This window comes from Arabidopsis thaliana, chromosome 4, assembly GCF_000001735.4.
Source record: "Arabidopsis thaliana chromosome 4, partial sequence".
In the NCBI taxonomy this organism is placed as follows: domain Eukaryota; kingdom Viridiplantae; phylum Streptophyta; class Magnoliopsida; order Brassicales; family Brassicaceae; genus Arabidopsis; species Arabidopsis thaliana.
This window is the reverse complement of record NC_003075.7, coordinates 13,900,945-13,914,121: the sequence shown is the minus strand read 5'-3', so window position 1 is coordinate 13,914,121 and position 13,177 is coordinate 13,900,945. Positions and strand designations below refer to the sequence as shown.

The 13,177-nt window shown below is 34.8% G+C and overlaps 3 protein-coding genes and 2 long non-coding RNA genes across 5 annotated transcripts; 1 reads left to right on the top strand and 4 right to left on the bottom strand.

Annotated features, from left to right (window-relative positions):
• Positions 1–1,118: 1,118 nt before the first annotated feature.
• Positions 1,119–1,486, bottom strand: AT4G07955. Its single transcript, NR_142169.1, has one exon. It is a non-coding gene; the product is annotated as an other RNA (long non-coding RNA).
• A 1,640-nt stretch (positions 1,487–3,126) lies between these two features.
• CRF4 (cytokinin response factor 4) lies at positions 3,127–4,580 on the top strand. The gene has a single exon (NM_118933.3). It carries the CDS (start codon positions 3,383–3,385, stop codon positions 4,388–4,390), a length of 1,008 nt encoding a protein of 335 aa, NP_194524.2. The 5' UTR covers positions 3,127–3,382; the 3' UTR covers positions 4,391–4,580.
• AT4G07925 lies at positions 4,561–4,905 on the bottom strand. Its single transcript, NR_142168.1, has one exon. It is a non-coding gene; the product is annotated as an other RNA (long non-coding RNA).
• Positions 4,906–6,716: 1,811 nt separating this feature from the next.
• MTM1 (manganese tracking factor for mitochondrial SOD2) lies at positions 6,717–9,857 on the bottom strand. The gene is made up of 10 exons (NM_118932.5): positions 9,120–9,857; positions 8,936–9,025; positions 8,704–8,832; positions 8,493–8,552; positions 8,243–8,413; positions 7,999–8,101; positions 7,706–7,797; positions 7,449–7,598; positions 7,314–7,372; positions 6,717–7,215 (listed from the first exon to the last, which is right to left on the bottom strand). Exons 1-10 carry the CDS (start codon positions 9,375–9,377, stop codon positions 7,086–7,088), a joined length of 1,242 nt encoding a protein of 413 aa, NP_567790.1. The 5' UTR covers positions 9,378–9,857; the 3' UTR covers positions 6,717–7,085.
• A 2,264-nt stretch (positions 9,858–12,121) lies between these two features.
• PYL10 (PYR1-like 10) lies at positions 12,122–12,980 on the bottom strand. Its single transcript, NM_118930.3, has 3 exons — positions 12,780–12,980; positions 12,479–12,697; positions 12,122–12,392 (listed from the first exon to the last, which is right to left on the bottom strand). The coding sequence occupies exons 1-3, from the start codon at positions 12,900–12,902 to the stop codon at positions 12,183–12,185; spliced, it is 552 nt and encodes a 183-aa protein (NP_194521.2). The 5' UTR covers positions 12,903–12,980; the 3' UTR covers positions 12,122–12,182.
• Positions 12,981–13,177: the final 197 nt, after the last annotated feature.

Here is a 13,177-nt window from a genome sequence, read left to right as displayed (position 1 = left end):
TGTCACTCTGTCAGTGACTGGACTACTTTTAATCTATGTTCAAAGTCTCCATAACTTAAAAAAAAAAAGTTTATTAATTATGATAAAGAGAGAGGTCGTGCCCAAGAGAGCATGGTTAACGCCAGGTTTTTATTAAATATTTAAATTAGAACTGAAGAAAATAACTTAGTTACAGCCTGATCTTAGAGATCCCCTGTTTTGTCTTTAGTAAATTAGAGAATCGTAACCTTTGGTGGCCTCCACTAAATGGCATTAATGACCAGTCACTAATGTTAATATTGCCGTGAATCAAATCTCTTAAACAAAACCTTTTGCGTTGAATAAAACTTAAAATTACAGTGGACACTTCAGCGGTCTCAAGAGTCAAGACAAGTGGAGGTAAGAAGAGGAGTCACGATTCATGTGCCATGAGTCATGGTACTAAAAGGTTTCGGTGAAATTTTCACCGTGAAAATCAAACTCTCCGAACCAGACAATTTGTCTTGCACCAGATCCTAAACAAATTGGTTTAACTTTTAGTTTCCTTTTGGTTCATTTAACATGTTATTCCTATCAACGCTAGTAAGGTAGAGCTTAGCTCAAATGATCGATTGGGTTGGGCACTTATTTCTACAGAGTAATTTTAAAGAATATTAATGAATAAATGTTTTTACGATAATTGTTAAAAGTTTGAATTGTACATAAAAAAGTTATTTATATATGAATAAAAATAATTATAATGGAACTTCGATAAATTATTTTTAAATAGTTACATTTAGATTTCAATTTAGTGTATTTTCAATAACCAATAATAATTTAGGCTATTTTAAAAGCTATAGTTTTACTTTTACCTATACATTTACATATATATTCCTATAATGTACTACATATATTTATTATAAAATTTTGATGAATTTAATGTTCGCGAACAAATTCCAAGTATCTATGTAAGCTATTTTTATTTTTATTAGATATATGACCAACATTTCTTGCTTGTAAACTAAGGCTGTCCACGAGAATGACTTGAGTAGTACTCACGAGTCGCGCGACCATGTAGCTTCTGCTCCAAGACATACATTACCTTGGGAAAACTCGAAACTCACACGTTAATTTATATTATCATAAACTTGGTTATGAGAAGTAATTACTCAAGCGGTGACCTTCTCTAGTCTTTATTTGTCCATCAAAGTTCGAGCTCATTTTTAATTTAAAGCTATGCACCAAGACCAACGTACATCACATTATTATATAAGTAACTAATGGTGATAAAGCTTTCAACGTTTTGCTATTTTGAGGGGTGGCCCTTCTTTTAAGAATGGATCTTTGTCCTTAAATTTATTTTTTACCAACAAGTCTCGTTTCTTTCTTCTATTTGGATTCTTCGTTCATAACCGTAGATGGACACGTTATATATGCACACATGACACATTGTATTAGCTTTCAACAAAATCTGTAACGCAATCTTCTTTTTATTGTCACATGTCACCGATTAATGGTGAATGGCAACAAAAAGATGTTAATATCAAAAAGTTATAAATATTGGGTTGGGTATTGTTACTTCAACCCAGTCGTTATTAAAAGTCATTGGTGAGAAGTTGTTATCGCTCCAAAAAAGAAAGTGGTCAACCCAAGTCTAAAACAAGATTCACAGTTTGTCTAAATTTCAATGTAGTCACTTAATTGTCGTTTTTAGTAACACACATGTACGTATTATAATATGGTTCGTATAGTAATAGACGCATATATAAAATATACGTGGATTGGTCACTTGGCTCAATGTAGGACAGTGGCCAAGAACACTGCACTAAACCTCGGGGTTTGTCTTTTGTCAATCCAAAGGATTCTCCATGTCTCTCTCTTCTTCCCACTTTGGATATTCAGAATCAAATCGTCCTTGGCTTCTCTCACACGACCTTTCTTAACCGATCTTCCTCTCTCTCTGCTTCTAGTTAGCACTATTCTGATGCTCGTCCGACTAACCTGACAAAAAAAAATCTCGTGTTTTTTTTTTTGGTTTCATAATGACTTGTAATTTTCAACTGATTTTTTCAACCCTAAACTAAATCAGAACTCGGTTAGAGATGAATTTTTGTAAGTTCAAGTTTTTGAATTTTCATATTTTCAAAAATGAAAGCTCTGAAACGAAAAAAAAAAAAAATTAGCGCCAAATCCTAGGTTGCCCGCCACGTTACTTATCTCACTGGAAATGAGAGGATTTTACTGAATAATTTGTAACAGTTTTTCCTTAAAATAGAATCATATAATAACAGAAACAAATATATTTTCTTACTGGAAAATAAAGATTGATTCCCTTTTTACATTGGTCGGAATTTACTCATTTGGAACATAAATATAGCATTTACTCAAATAGTATATTTACTGTTGAATAAGCACTTTAGGAAAACACATCACGTGACAGGTTGTTCATAAGAAATGAATGCATGGGACGAAACAGCTAAACGAATTCGCTACAGATGTCGGTCAAACCTGGGTGAAGTCATCATATTTTTTTAAAAAATATTTTAATCTTCAATAATATAAAAAACATATTTGTCTGTAACTAAAACATTTTCAAAAACAAAAACAAAATAGTAGATATCTTTTCAAAAAATGAAAGCAGTTAAAATAAAACTGGGACCGGGTATCTTGGGGTCACGTGATATGCATCGTAGATTTCGAGATTAGAAGCCACGCGCTGCTGACTCAGCAGAAAGATAGTCATCTCAAAGAAGAAAAATATCTCATTTGTACAGGTGTCATCATGCGATTTGCTTATATGAATGCGGCGTCCCGTTTAGTAATTCACTCCTCTCTGTATCAAAATTTGTGGCTAATATATCACTGCGAATTGACGAATTGAGAATGTTTAAAAACCAAAAAAAAAAAAAAAAGTAGATAACTTAACAATTTTTAAAATATATAGTTTCTACTTATCGTTATCAATAATGACTACCAAAATATCATGTAAATTTTTACTTTTTATATGTTTCACAAATAATATAGTTTTTACAAAGACTTTTTTGTTGTTTTACATTTTTTATTGTCACTTTAAAATGTGTTAGGCGGTGTAAAAATGTAAAACTGATACAGTATATTTATGTGACACGGTAAAAGAGGATATTTCAAAAGTGAAAAAATGGAAATAAGTAAATAAAAGCAAAGAATATAAAAATATTTTATTCTATTTATTACTTTATATATACCAAATATGGCTAAAGCCCGAAAGATCCTATAAAGTAGGATTTAACAGTGACTTCTGAATCTTCTCACTTTAAACTTAACAGTCTCTCTTTCTCTTTCATTTTATATACCCTTTTCCTCTCTTTCTCCAAATCTCTGAAAATTTTCACCAGAATCTCTGTTCTTTTTTTCACCAGAATCTCTCTGTTTAAAATAATAGGTGATGATGATGGATGAGTTTATGGATCTTAGACCAGTGAAGTACACAGAGCACAAGACTGTTATCAGAAAGTACACTAAAAAGTCGTCTATGGAGAGGAAGACCAGTGTTCGTGACTCGGCCAGGTTGGTTCGGGTCTCAATGACGGATCGTGACGCCACTGATTCATCAAGCGACGAGGAAGAGTTTCTGTTCCCTCGAAGACGTGTCAAGAGATTGATTAACGAGATCAGAGTCGAGCCTAGCAGCTCTTCCACCGGCGACGTCTCTGCTTCTCCGACGAAGGACCGGAAAAGAATCAACGTTGATTCTACGGTTCAAAAGCCCTCTGTTTCCGGCCAAAACCAGAAGAAGTACCGCGGCGTGAGACAGCGACCATGGGGAAAATGGGCGGCGGAGATTCGTGATCCTGAGCAACGCCGGAGAATCTGGCTCGGTACTTTTGCAACGGCGGAGGAAGCTGCCATCGTCTACGACAACGCAGCAATCAAACTTCGTGGCCCTGATGCTCTTACCAACTTCACCGTACAACCAGAACCAGAACCGGTACAAGAACAAGAACAAGAACCGGAGAGCAACATGTCGGTTTCGATATCAGAATCAATGGACGATTCTCAACATCTATCATCTCCGACATCGGTTCTCAACTACCAAACATATGTCTCGGAGGAACCAATCGATAGTCTTATCAAACCGGTTAAACAAGAGTTTCTTGAACCAGAACAAGAGCCAATAAGCTGGCATCTTGGAGAAGGTAATACTAATACTAATGATGATTCATTTCCATTGGACATTACATTTCTCGACAACTATTTCAATGAATCATTACCAGACATCTCCATCTTCGATCAACCTATGTCTCCTATTCAACCAACAGAGAATGATTTCTTCAACGACCTTATGTTATTCGATAGCAACGCAGAAGAATACTACTCCTCCGAGATCAAAGAGATTGGTTCATCGTTCAACGATCTTGATGATTCTTTGATATCCGATCTCTTACTTGTGTGATATTTTTGCCATTAACCAAACACCGGTTTGGTTGCAAAATCGCCGGTGTGGTCAAATTTTGTATGGAGTTGTGATAAGATTTTGTTTTTTCTTCTTTTTCTTTTTTTTTGGGTGTTTTGTGATTTTGTTAAGAAGTAATTTAATGTTATCGTCGGCTTGTAAAACAGTTTTGGAGAAATATTGGGAAAAGAATAAACTAATTAATTTATTAGAATTGTTGTTGTTGTTTGTTCTTGTCAATTTCTTTGAGTTGCACGAACGTGTTTAAGTTTTTTGTAAACGAGTTTTGATTATAAAAAGCGAAACTAAAATTCTCTTTGGCGAGAGAGACCACACGAGGAGGCGCAAATCACGGTAGTGACCGGTGGAGCAAGTGGCTTTTGGGTCAGTCGGTGCACTTTTTGCCTTTCTCTATTAAACAAAAGTGGGTTTTGTGTTCTGACTCTGGCGGTAAATAATACTACTAATTTGGAATTTGGAAACTATCCTTTTCAGATATGAAATTTCTAAGAATTAAACTTTGACTAAAATATATTGTTACTAGATTTGATTTTTCTTAAAATTAATGTTGACACTGATTCTCAATCAATTACAATTTGAATAATTCGTCACTTTCTGGTTTTCCTTATAACTTTTTTTCTTATAGACAAAAAAGGGTAATATTTCCTTAAGTGAATGTAGAATAATGTTCAAATGCAATGAACTCCCAACTAGAATAGCTTCCATTTATAGATACGAAATATTTGCCCGTAACTTCAAAATTTCGGTTTCATTCAACAATTGAATTTTGTTTAAATCTTAAAAGATAGTGTTCTGAACTTCAATATTTTCATAACTGCTAAAATATTTTCCCGCGTTCTTGAAGATTAATTTTCGATGAAAGTGTATATATAAATAATAAGTACAGGGCTGGATCAATTTAGAGATAGTATCAAAATATTTAAATAGGAGAAAGGTTTACGGTAAATAAATTATTCATGTGCTTAAGATATTAAATCCAATAGATTTTTTTTTTAATGTACATTCCTAACAACCAAATCATAACAAATGCCTCCCACCAAAAAAAAAAAGCATAACCAATGCCGAACATCAGAAGGGAGAAGCAAAAGGTAGAAATAATTATGTCCCAACTCATATGAGAGAATTATAATACAACTTACTAGGTAAGGAGTTGAATGAGTACGAAATGTTGCACTAGTGTAAGAAATAAGCGCCTCTCCACATGTTGACTTGTACCATTATAATTACGATGTTTTGAATTCATACACACATATTTGTTGGTGACCACATTTGTGGTTTGTTTATGTTTTTCTTTTTTACCAAATAGTTAATATATACACAAACAAACAGAAAGCTTAACGTTTTCATTGGTCGTCTGGATTTCGTCTTCTACCGTCTATTTGCCCGATTGGTTTCATTGAAATCATATTGGAGTCAAATCCATATATATATATATATTTGGTTTTAAATATATGATTTATGTGTACACACAATAAGAAATTGTTAAAATAGACATCTACAAGTCCCTTTCTTCTGGAGAAAATGTGGACTAAAAGACTTCTTCAAGGTTATGATTAATGAAACCATAGTCATTTTGAAAATTATTGAGTACTGAAGTATATATAGAAAAAGAATTTTACCTTTCGTAGACATGTATGCAAGAGGACTCTATAATAACTTTTCTTTGTAAACTATAACAGATAATTACATTGGAGGTGTTTCTCAATTCTGAGAAAGTAATATTCATTTACAAAGTGGCATAAAAAGGTTTGAAATACTAAAGCTTAGTGTTTTGTTTGGTTATACAAACTTTAGATGCAAGATTACATATTTTTTCCTTGCTCTTATCCAACATAGTAATTGTTGTCAGATGACAATATAAAAAAAAATCAAATTCAGAAATGTCTTCACTATGGTAGTGCGTAAATATTTATCGAATCCTCAGTGGTTTGCAGCATTGTAGGTCGCTGCCAAAATTTTAAAATTAGAACATCATTATTAATTAGTTAAAATGTTGTTACTGTTTGAGATGTGTTACTATTTTTTTTCCTACTTCTTTTTGTCTCAACTATGTTCTAACTCTTTAATCATGTTCTAGTTTTATGCATCAAAGGTATTAGAAGTCTCCTATTTTAACGTTGACAAAACCTTTTCTTTATTAAGTGTTTGTCGGTTGATATCTGAAAGGACTAATAATAGAAAGGTCGAAGAAATCTATTAGAAAATACAAAATAGGTCAGTGTCGGAGAAAAGTCAATGCCATCGTCAACAATTTTTACGTGGAAAAACATTCGTTAATTTTCGACAAACGAAGACTTATAATTCATCACTAAAGCGGGACAATATGAATGGCGTTTTACACATCGTCGCCTCCTCAGGTTACAATTAAGGAAATCGTAATAGTGCGTTTTGCTTTTCATATTTGAGAAGGCTCTCATGGATACTTTTTGATGATAAGAATCTAAGTTGAGAAGACAACCTATGTTGAAGTACGATCGGGCCGACATAAACCGGATTAAACATTAAAAACAGCCGGTATTTAATAACTGGACAAAATTAAGGCTCATAAACAGAGGAAACTCGGGTTTCTGGAGCATTGAGCCTGTTTAACTTATTCTGTTAACTTGAAAAAAGAAGCTACAACCTAAAGCCGTATCCACAGATCCATGTTTAGGAGATTAGTGACTTTGCAGGGTCATGATGAAGCATGGCGATGCAGAACATACTTGACCACTTCGTAGAAGGAAACCACTATCCCTACCGATGGTCCTGCACGTGCCACTCGTGGACCCATTCCCATGAACAGTCCTCTCATCCCTCCATCCCTGTGTGTGCAAGTATTTCTTGTTATGTTTTGTTTCAAAACAAACATAGAGCTTTTAACAAATGAAAAATGGAATCTTTCAAATATGCATATACATACCTCCAAACCTCTATTAGTGTCTGTCGTGTCGTCATCATCAATGCCCTACCAGGGTCCTTCTGAATTAATGGAAGGGAGAAACATGAGATGGTGACACAAGTAAACAAACATGTTTCTGGAGGAAAGCAAACAAACCTCTATCTGTCTTCTTGTTCTTGCAACGTCAAGAGGACAAGTAGCAGCAGCAGCGATACTTCCAGCTATAAATCCAGCAGAAAAGGTTGCACCGAAAACACCAACAAGATTTGTATCATTGCCCGCAACTCCAAGGAGCCTCTTTTTTATCTGTATCATAAGGGAAGGTCAAAGCAATTCACTTACTGTATTTGGCAAAACTGCCTTAAAATAAACCTTCTGCATCGTAAAACGCTTAAACATGTTAAAGATCTTACTGGCTCGAGGGTCGACCAGCAGATTGCTGAGAATGGAACATCACGGGCAAGCTGTGCACCCAAGCCTCTCCAGAGACCACGATAGTTGTGCACTGTCCCAAGAAAGATGTATATCAAAGACTAAATAAAAGAAAACCTTGGCTCTTGGTGTCAATGTCCACACGCATGCATCTTGGGTTGTGATTGCTAATTAAGTGGTATGCTCTACTTGATTATACATGCGTTGGAGAGTTACAAATTCGGGATATTAATAGTCACTTCTGTTGCTTGAGAAGAAGGAAGAAGCAACTTACAGCTACTTTCAAGGTTATTTGCTGTCCTGACTTCAGAGAAAACACCAACTAGAGTTTTAAAAACTCCCGGAGGCTTCACACCGGCTTTTGCTTCTTTGAATGCCTACTTAGAGAAAACAGTAAATACAATATGAATAGCGAGTCACAGAAAGAGTACTACCCATAAAGAAAGATCTCGTTGAAAAGCATAACACTCATCTAGAGTTACAAGAATACCACACGCAGAAGAAGTACAAGCCAATACCTGCATACGCGTTCTTGCAAGATCAATAGGATAGCAGACTGTACAAGCTAAGGACCGCGCTAAAGACCCTGCCACAGTAGGCACACAAAATGTCATAGCAGGAGCTTTCTCCCGAGATAATTCTTCCAACCGGTTGCGGAACATATCATAGAATGGGAGATATATCCCAACCTGTGCAAAACTTGAGAGTTTACTAATCCATAGTCTATCCAAACAAAAGAATCCCGTAAATGTAAGCAAAAGAGCATACCATGGGCACAGCTAGGGCAAGACCAGCATTAGTCCCTCTCCAAAGGCGTCCCAGACCCTCCTGCATCAGTTCTTGCGTTAGGATATAGAGAAATAGTAAGCTTCTAGCTAAAAAGCATGCCACATACAAAAAACAAAACCTCTCAAACAACTACTTATCATCATCTTCTTAACACTGCGAGACATTCAACAAGATGAAAAGAGATGCTCACCTGTCGTATGATCTTGGTGAAGACATCAAATGTTCCTTTGTACTGGAAACAATCCGGTGGGCAAATAGAAACAGTACCTTCAACACCAGCGCGTGCACATGAAGGAGAACATCTCAAGTCTGCAAACATCTGAACCGAAACCGTATTGATTACATAACTGAGTAGTGAAAATGTAGAAAGTATTCACCTTTAAAACAACACTCATACAAAATAAAAATTTCAGAGACAATACCATGTTTGGGCCAAAAAATGCCATGCGTCCAATGGAGTTACTGAGTGGGTGAGAGTACGACATTCCGGCGGCTTGAGCTTGCAATCGAGTCTGATAAACAAAATCACAACAGAAACATTAGATCTTCGCCGGTAAGAAGATATAATTTCCCAGATGAATCAAGACAACAATAGAAAGCTCCTACCTTGACAACGTCAAGAGGATTTAGAGTAACGGCGGACAAAACCGCAGCTCCGGCGGCAGAGAAAACTCTTTCCGTGAACCCTATATTGTTTTCCGACAAACCCTTGTCCAACTGAGGTCGAGAAGCTATACCAAATCCGCTCACATCTCTCATTCCATCAGTTATCGAAAAATCACTGCTTTCTATTACCACCGGAGACGACGACGGAGACGTTTCCGAAGCAATCCAACTATTCTCCGCGCGCTCTGCCTCAACCATTTAACTTTTTTCTTCTGTATCAACCCAAATTCTTGGTGAAGCAGAGATTTTGATACAATCAAAGGCTTGGATCGAATCTATGGTTTCTCAATAGGAAGTTTTCTGATTTCCAGGGATTTAGAAAAAAGGTTTAATTTTTTCCAGATTCCTTGGAGAAGAGGGAAAAAGAAAACAAGAGAGAGAGAGAGAGAGAGAGGGGGAAGAGAAGAATAGGGCAAACCAGAGCCACAAAGGAACACTGGAGACTTGAGTGGGTAGCCACACAGCAGAATCAAACCCTAAAAGCTTTGACGCGGCGTTTTGGAATGTTCTACAAGGCTTAATCTTAACCGAACAAACCGAGACGTCGACTTCGGTTTGGTTAAACCAATTATAGCCACGCTTTCAATCGAAACGAGCCAATAAAAACAGAGCCGGTCTAATTTTCGTCGACAAAAAACGACACACAACACACGGTCTTAACGAATGCTTTTGAACGAGAATTTTCGATCATGTAAGGGGCTCCACAATATATGCTCTTTTTATTTTATTTTTAAGTTGGTGGTGAGTGGTGACTGGTGAAGAGGGATAAAGAGTGGCGATACACGTGTCAAACTGTCCACAAAGTACGTCTCGTAATATTTGTGTACCGACTCAAATCGTATGTGTAACTTCGGTTTGGTTAAACCAGTTGAATATTCAACCAATGGAAGGCACGTTGTGAAGCTCGGAATTAGGTGAAAACGGAGCCGGTCCTTTTTGCTTGGTCAGCAAGTAGGCCATTGAATTAGAATGTTCGATCTTTTGGGGCTTCACAATAATAATAATTCTTTTGTTAGGGAAGTAATTTGGTGGTGAAGAGGCCTTAAGAGTGTCAAGACACGTGTCTATGATTCCACCAAGTACACCTCGTTAACAGTTGTGTACCGACTCAAATTCTGTTTTTTTTCTTTTGTTTTGTGACTATTCATTTTCATTCATAACATTCATAAAGCCCAATAGGCAAATACAGAAGGGTCAAGCCCAAAGACGGATTAAAACAAAATTAACAGCCCAAACAACTGAATCATGATTTAATTAACAGATATTATATTTTGTAAATATGATTTAGCAATTAGACATTTTATCTTTTGCTAAATTAACAAATACAATAAAGTTTTACATTTAAATATACATTAGATAAGCATTTTGGTTAAATGTATTCTTTTTTGTATTTGTTTAGATGGATACCCTATCAAGAGATAAATCTATTAAAAATGCTTATTTAATTCATATTTATTGGGTGCACAAAAAAAGAAGAAGCATATCAATTGTTTTTTTTTTGTTTTTAACACGAAGAAGCATATCAATTGTTATTAGTAGAATTTTATGTTAATAATAACCAAAATCTTTTTAGGTAAGTGAAAAAATTCCAAAACAAACCTCCAAATCAAAACATTTTCCCAACTAAAACTTCAAACTTTTTTTGTTCACATTTAAAACCTTTATTTAAGTTAAGGGAAAATCCCAACACAAACCTCCAAGTCAATTTCTTAACTTTTAACATATAATTTATATACTTGTCATTTCCATATTATTTTGACTATGTTATTATGTTTTGCTTATATTTTGCTTAGCTTTTGCTCACTATTATTAATATTTTCTTAAACCATTACTATTTATTTTATTCTATTGTTAATATTATTATAAACCATTACTACGTTCTTTGAAACAACTCATACTTAGTATATTTCTGATTTGTTTTCTTCGTCATAGTCTTTCTTGGAACGCTCTTGCTCATCTTCAGCATGCTTTCCATCCTCTTACTCCGGCCAAGAGTTCCGGTATTCTCCATCCCAAAGCTGAGGTATCCAACTTCAGTCTCAGTCTAGATTCTGTGTTTCATAACAGGAACACAAAGATCAAGCTTAGATGCCAATATGGATTTGCTAGAGTCTTCTTCAAGACTCTTTTGCTCTCCGAGCAGCGCATAGAGCCATTCAACATCACCTCTCCAGAGAAAAAGCCTCTGACGCTGCTGATGTTTGATCTTTCTCAACATCTCTGGAACTTTGAGGACGTACAGATCATAACAGAATTCCAGATGAGAGCATCTTGGGTTTACCTTAAACTAAACCGTAAATTTAACTAATATCAATTGTTATTAATCTTTTATATATATATATATATATATATATATTAGTATATGAAAACATGAAATAAATTCTTATATCATATTATTTAATTTTTATACTTTAATCAAATCTAAAAGTTCATTAAAATTCTATTAATTTTATGTTTATACATAAGTTTATACGATTTATATAATTTAATTTAAATAAGTTATTTATGTGAGTTTGATATACTTTGTACCTAATTAAATTGAAATTATTTAATTAATAAGTTCAAACATGTCAAAAAATTTAGAAAGAATTAATGCATGATTATAAATTCTTAAATACATTAAATTAAATAAGAAATGTAATTCATATGTTGATGTGATAAGTGTCACTCTATCTAATGCTGATATGTCGAAAAAATGGAGAGAGTTGAAAAAACTTTCATAAATATGATTTTGCATGTGTCATGATATGTTATTTATATTTTCATGTGGAAATGTTAAAAATAAAAAAGCATTTCATATAAACACTTACAAATTTGAATTTATATTTCTCGTTTGACAGCTATTCGAAATCATTTCGTTACAAACTTCCAATAATATACAAACATTCAGAAAATGGAAATAGAAGAAGAAAAAACATAGACATTGCTATAAAAGGGAAGAGTTATTTCTCTTCTTTGGTCTTTTTCCTTCTTTTCCGAATGAAAAGATTCTCAAGTCACATCTCATATCTTCTTCTCCATAGATTCTGCTTGTAGACGCTCGGTAACATCTGCTAAAGAATTGAGATTGCATTGAATCAAAGCCTCCACGAAGAAGCATGTCTCCTCCTTTGTGTTACCTTCCGGCACATCCACCACGAACGATTCTATAGCCAATGTCCCTGTTTTTCCGTCTATCGTCTCCGAATGTAACGAAATGGTTGAAGAATAATTCTGATTGGACAAATAACAAATTAAGCTCTAAAAAAAACAATAATCTTGTCGGAATGAATGGTACATTTAAGGAAATTTCAATTTACCTTGAGTCTATGATCACCACCAACTATTCTGATGCCGAGAATATGCTCATTGTCGTCAAGAATCTCTAATACCTCAGTGCTTTTAGTAGCTGGTAATCCAGATTTCAAATCCACTTCTCTTACGCTACCAACCTCCAGCTTCTTACCTTGTACCACACACCTACTGATAAATGGTTTGTATTTTTGTGGTTCATCGAATCTCCTCACAATTGACCACACCTTTTCCAAACAAAACAAATCATTTAACATCTCAAAAATCGTTATCTTTAACACTTGAAAAACAGAGCAAAGCAAAGCTTACGAGATGCAGAGGAGCTTTGATGTGCTTAACGAGCGTAGAGCTACATTGAGACTCTACAAGCTCGTGTCTATGGTGTTTCTTGATGTACTCGCTCTCCACCTTCTTTGTTTCGTCACCGTTCATCGTTATCTTAAATAGCAGCAATTTAAATAATTTTGATTAGACAAAAATTATTCGTGCCTTTAGTTTTTTTTTTTTTTCACTCAATAGTAGAACCACTGTACCAGTGTGCAGCTATTTAAAGGATGCTCTTTTATATTGACGAATATAGCCTTCCAAGTTTCTATGAGTGAATTCATTTTTAACTTATATCTGTATTCCCATTATCTTGGATTATGATCCGACATGTCAAGTACAGATGGACGGATTGTAAACATTAATGTGGAGGATTGTAACAT

Excerpts from the sequence above, each read along its gene's own strand:
- CRF4 (NM_118933.3), top strand. The coding sequence starts at position 3,383 with ATGATGATGGATGAGTTTATGGATCTTAGACCAGTGAAGTACACAGAG.
- MTM1 (NM_118932.5), bottom strand. The coding sequence starts at position 9,377 with ATGGTTGAGGCAGAGCGCGCGGAGAATAGTTGGATTGCTTCGGAAACG. Across the intron at positions 8,833-8,935 it reads CATTTTTTGGCCCAAACATG|ATGTTTGCAGACTTGAGATG; the intron begins GTATTGTCTCTG and ends GTTTCGGTTCAG. Across the intron at positions 8,102-8,242 it reads TTGCAAGAACGCGTATGCAG|GCATTCAAAGAAGCAAAAGC; the intron begins GTATTGGCTTGT and ends TTCTCTAAGTAG.
- PYL10 (NM_118930.3), bottom strand. The coding sequence starts at position 12,902 with ATGAACGGTGACGAAACAAAGAAGGTGGAGAGCGAGTACATCAAGAAA. Across the intron at positions 12,698-12,779 it reads TCAAAGCTCCTCTGCATCTC|GTGTGGTCAATTGTGAGGAG; the intron begins GTAAGCTTTGCT and ends TGTTTGGAAAAG. Across the intron at positions 12,393-12,478 it reads GTGGTGATCATAGACTCAAG|AATTATTCTTCAACCATTTC; the intron begins GTAAATTGAAAT and ends TTGTCCAATCAG.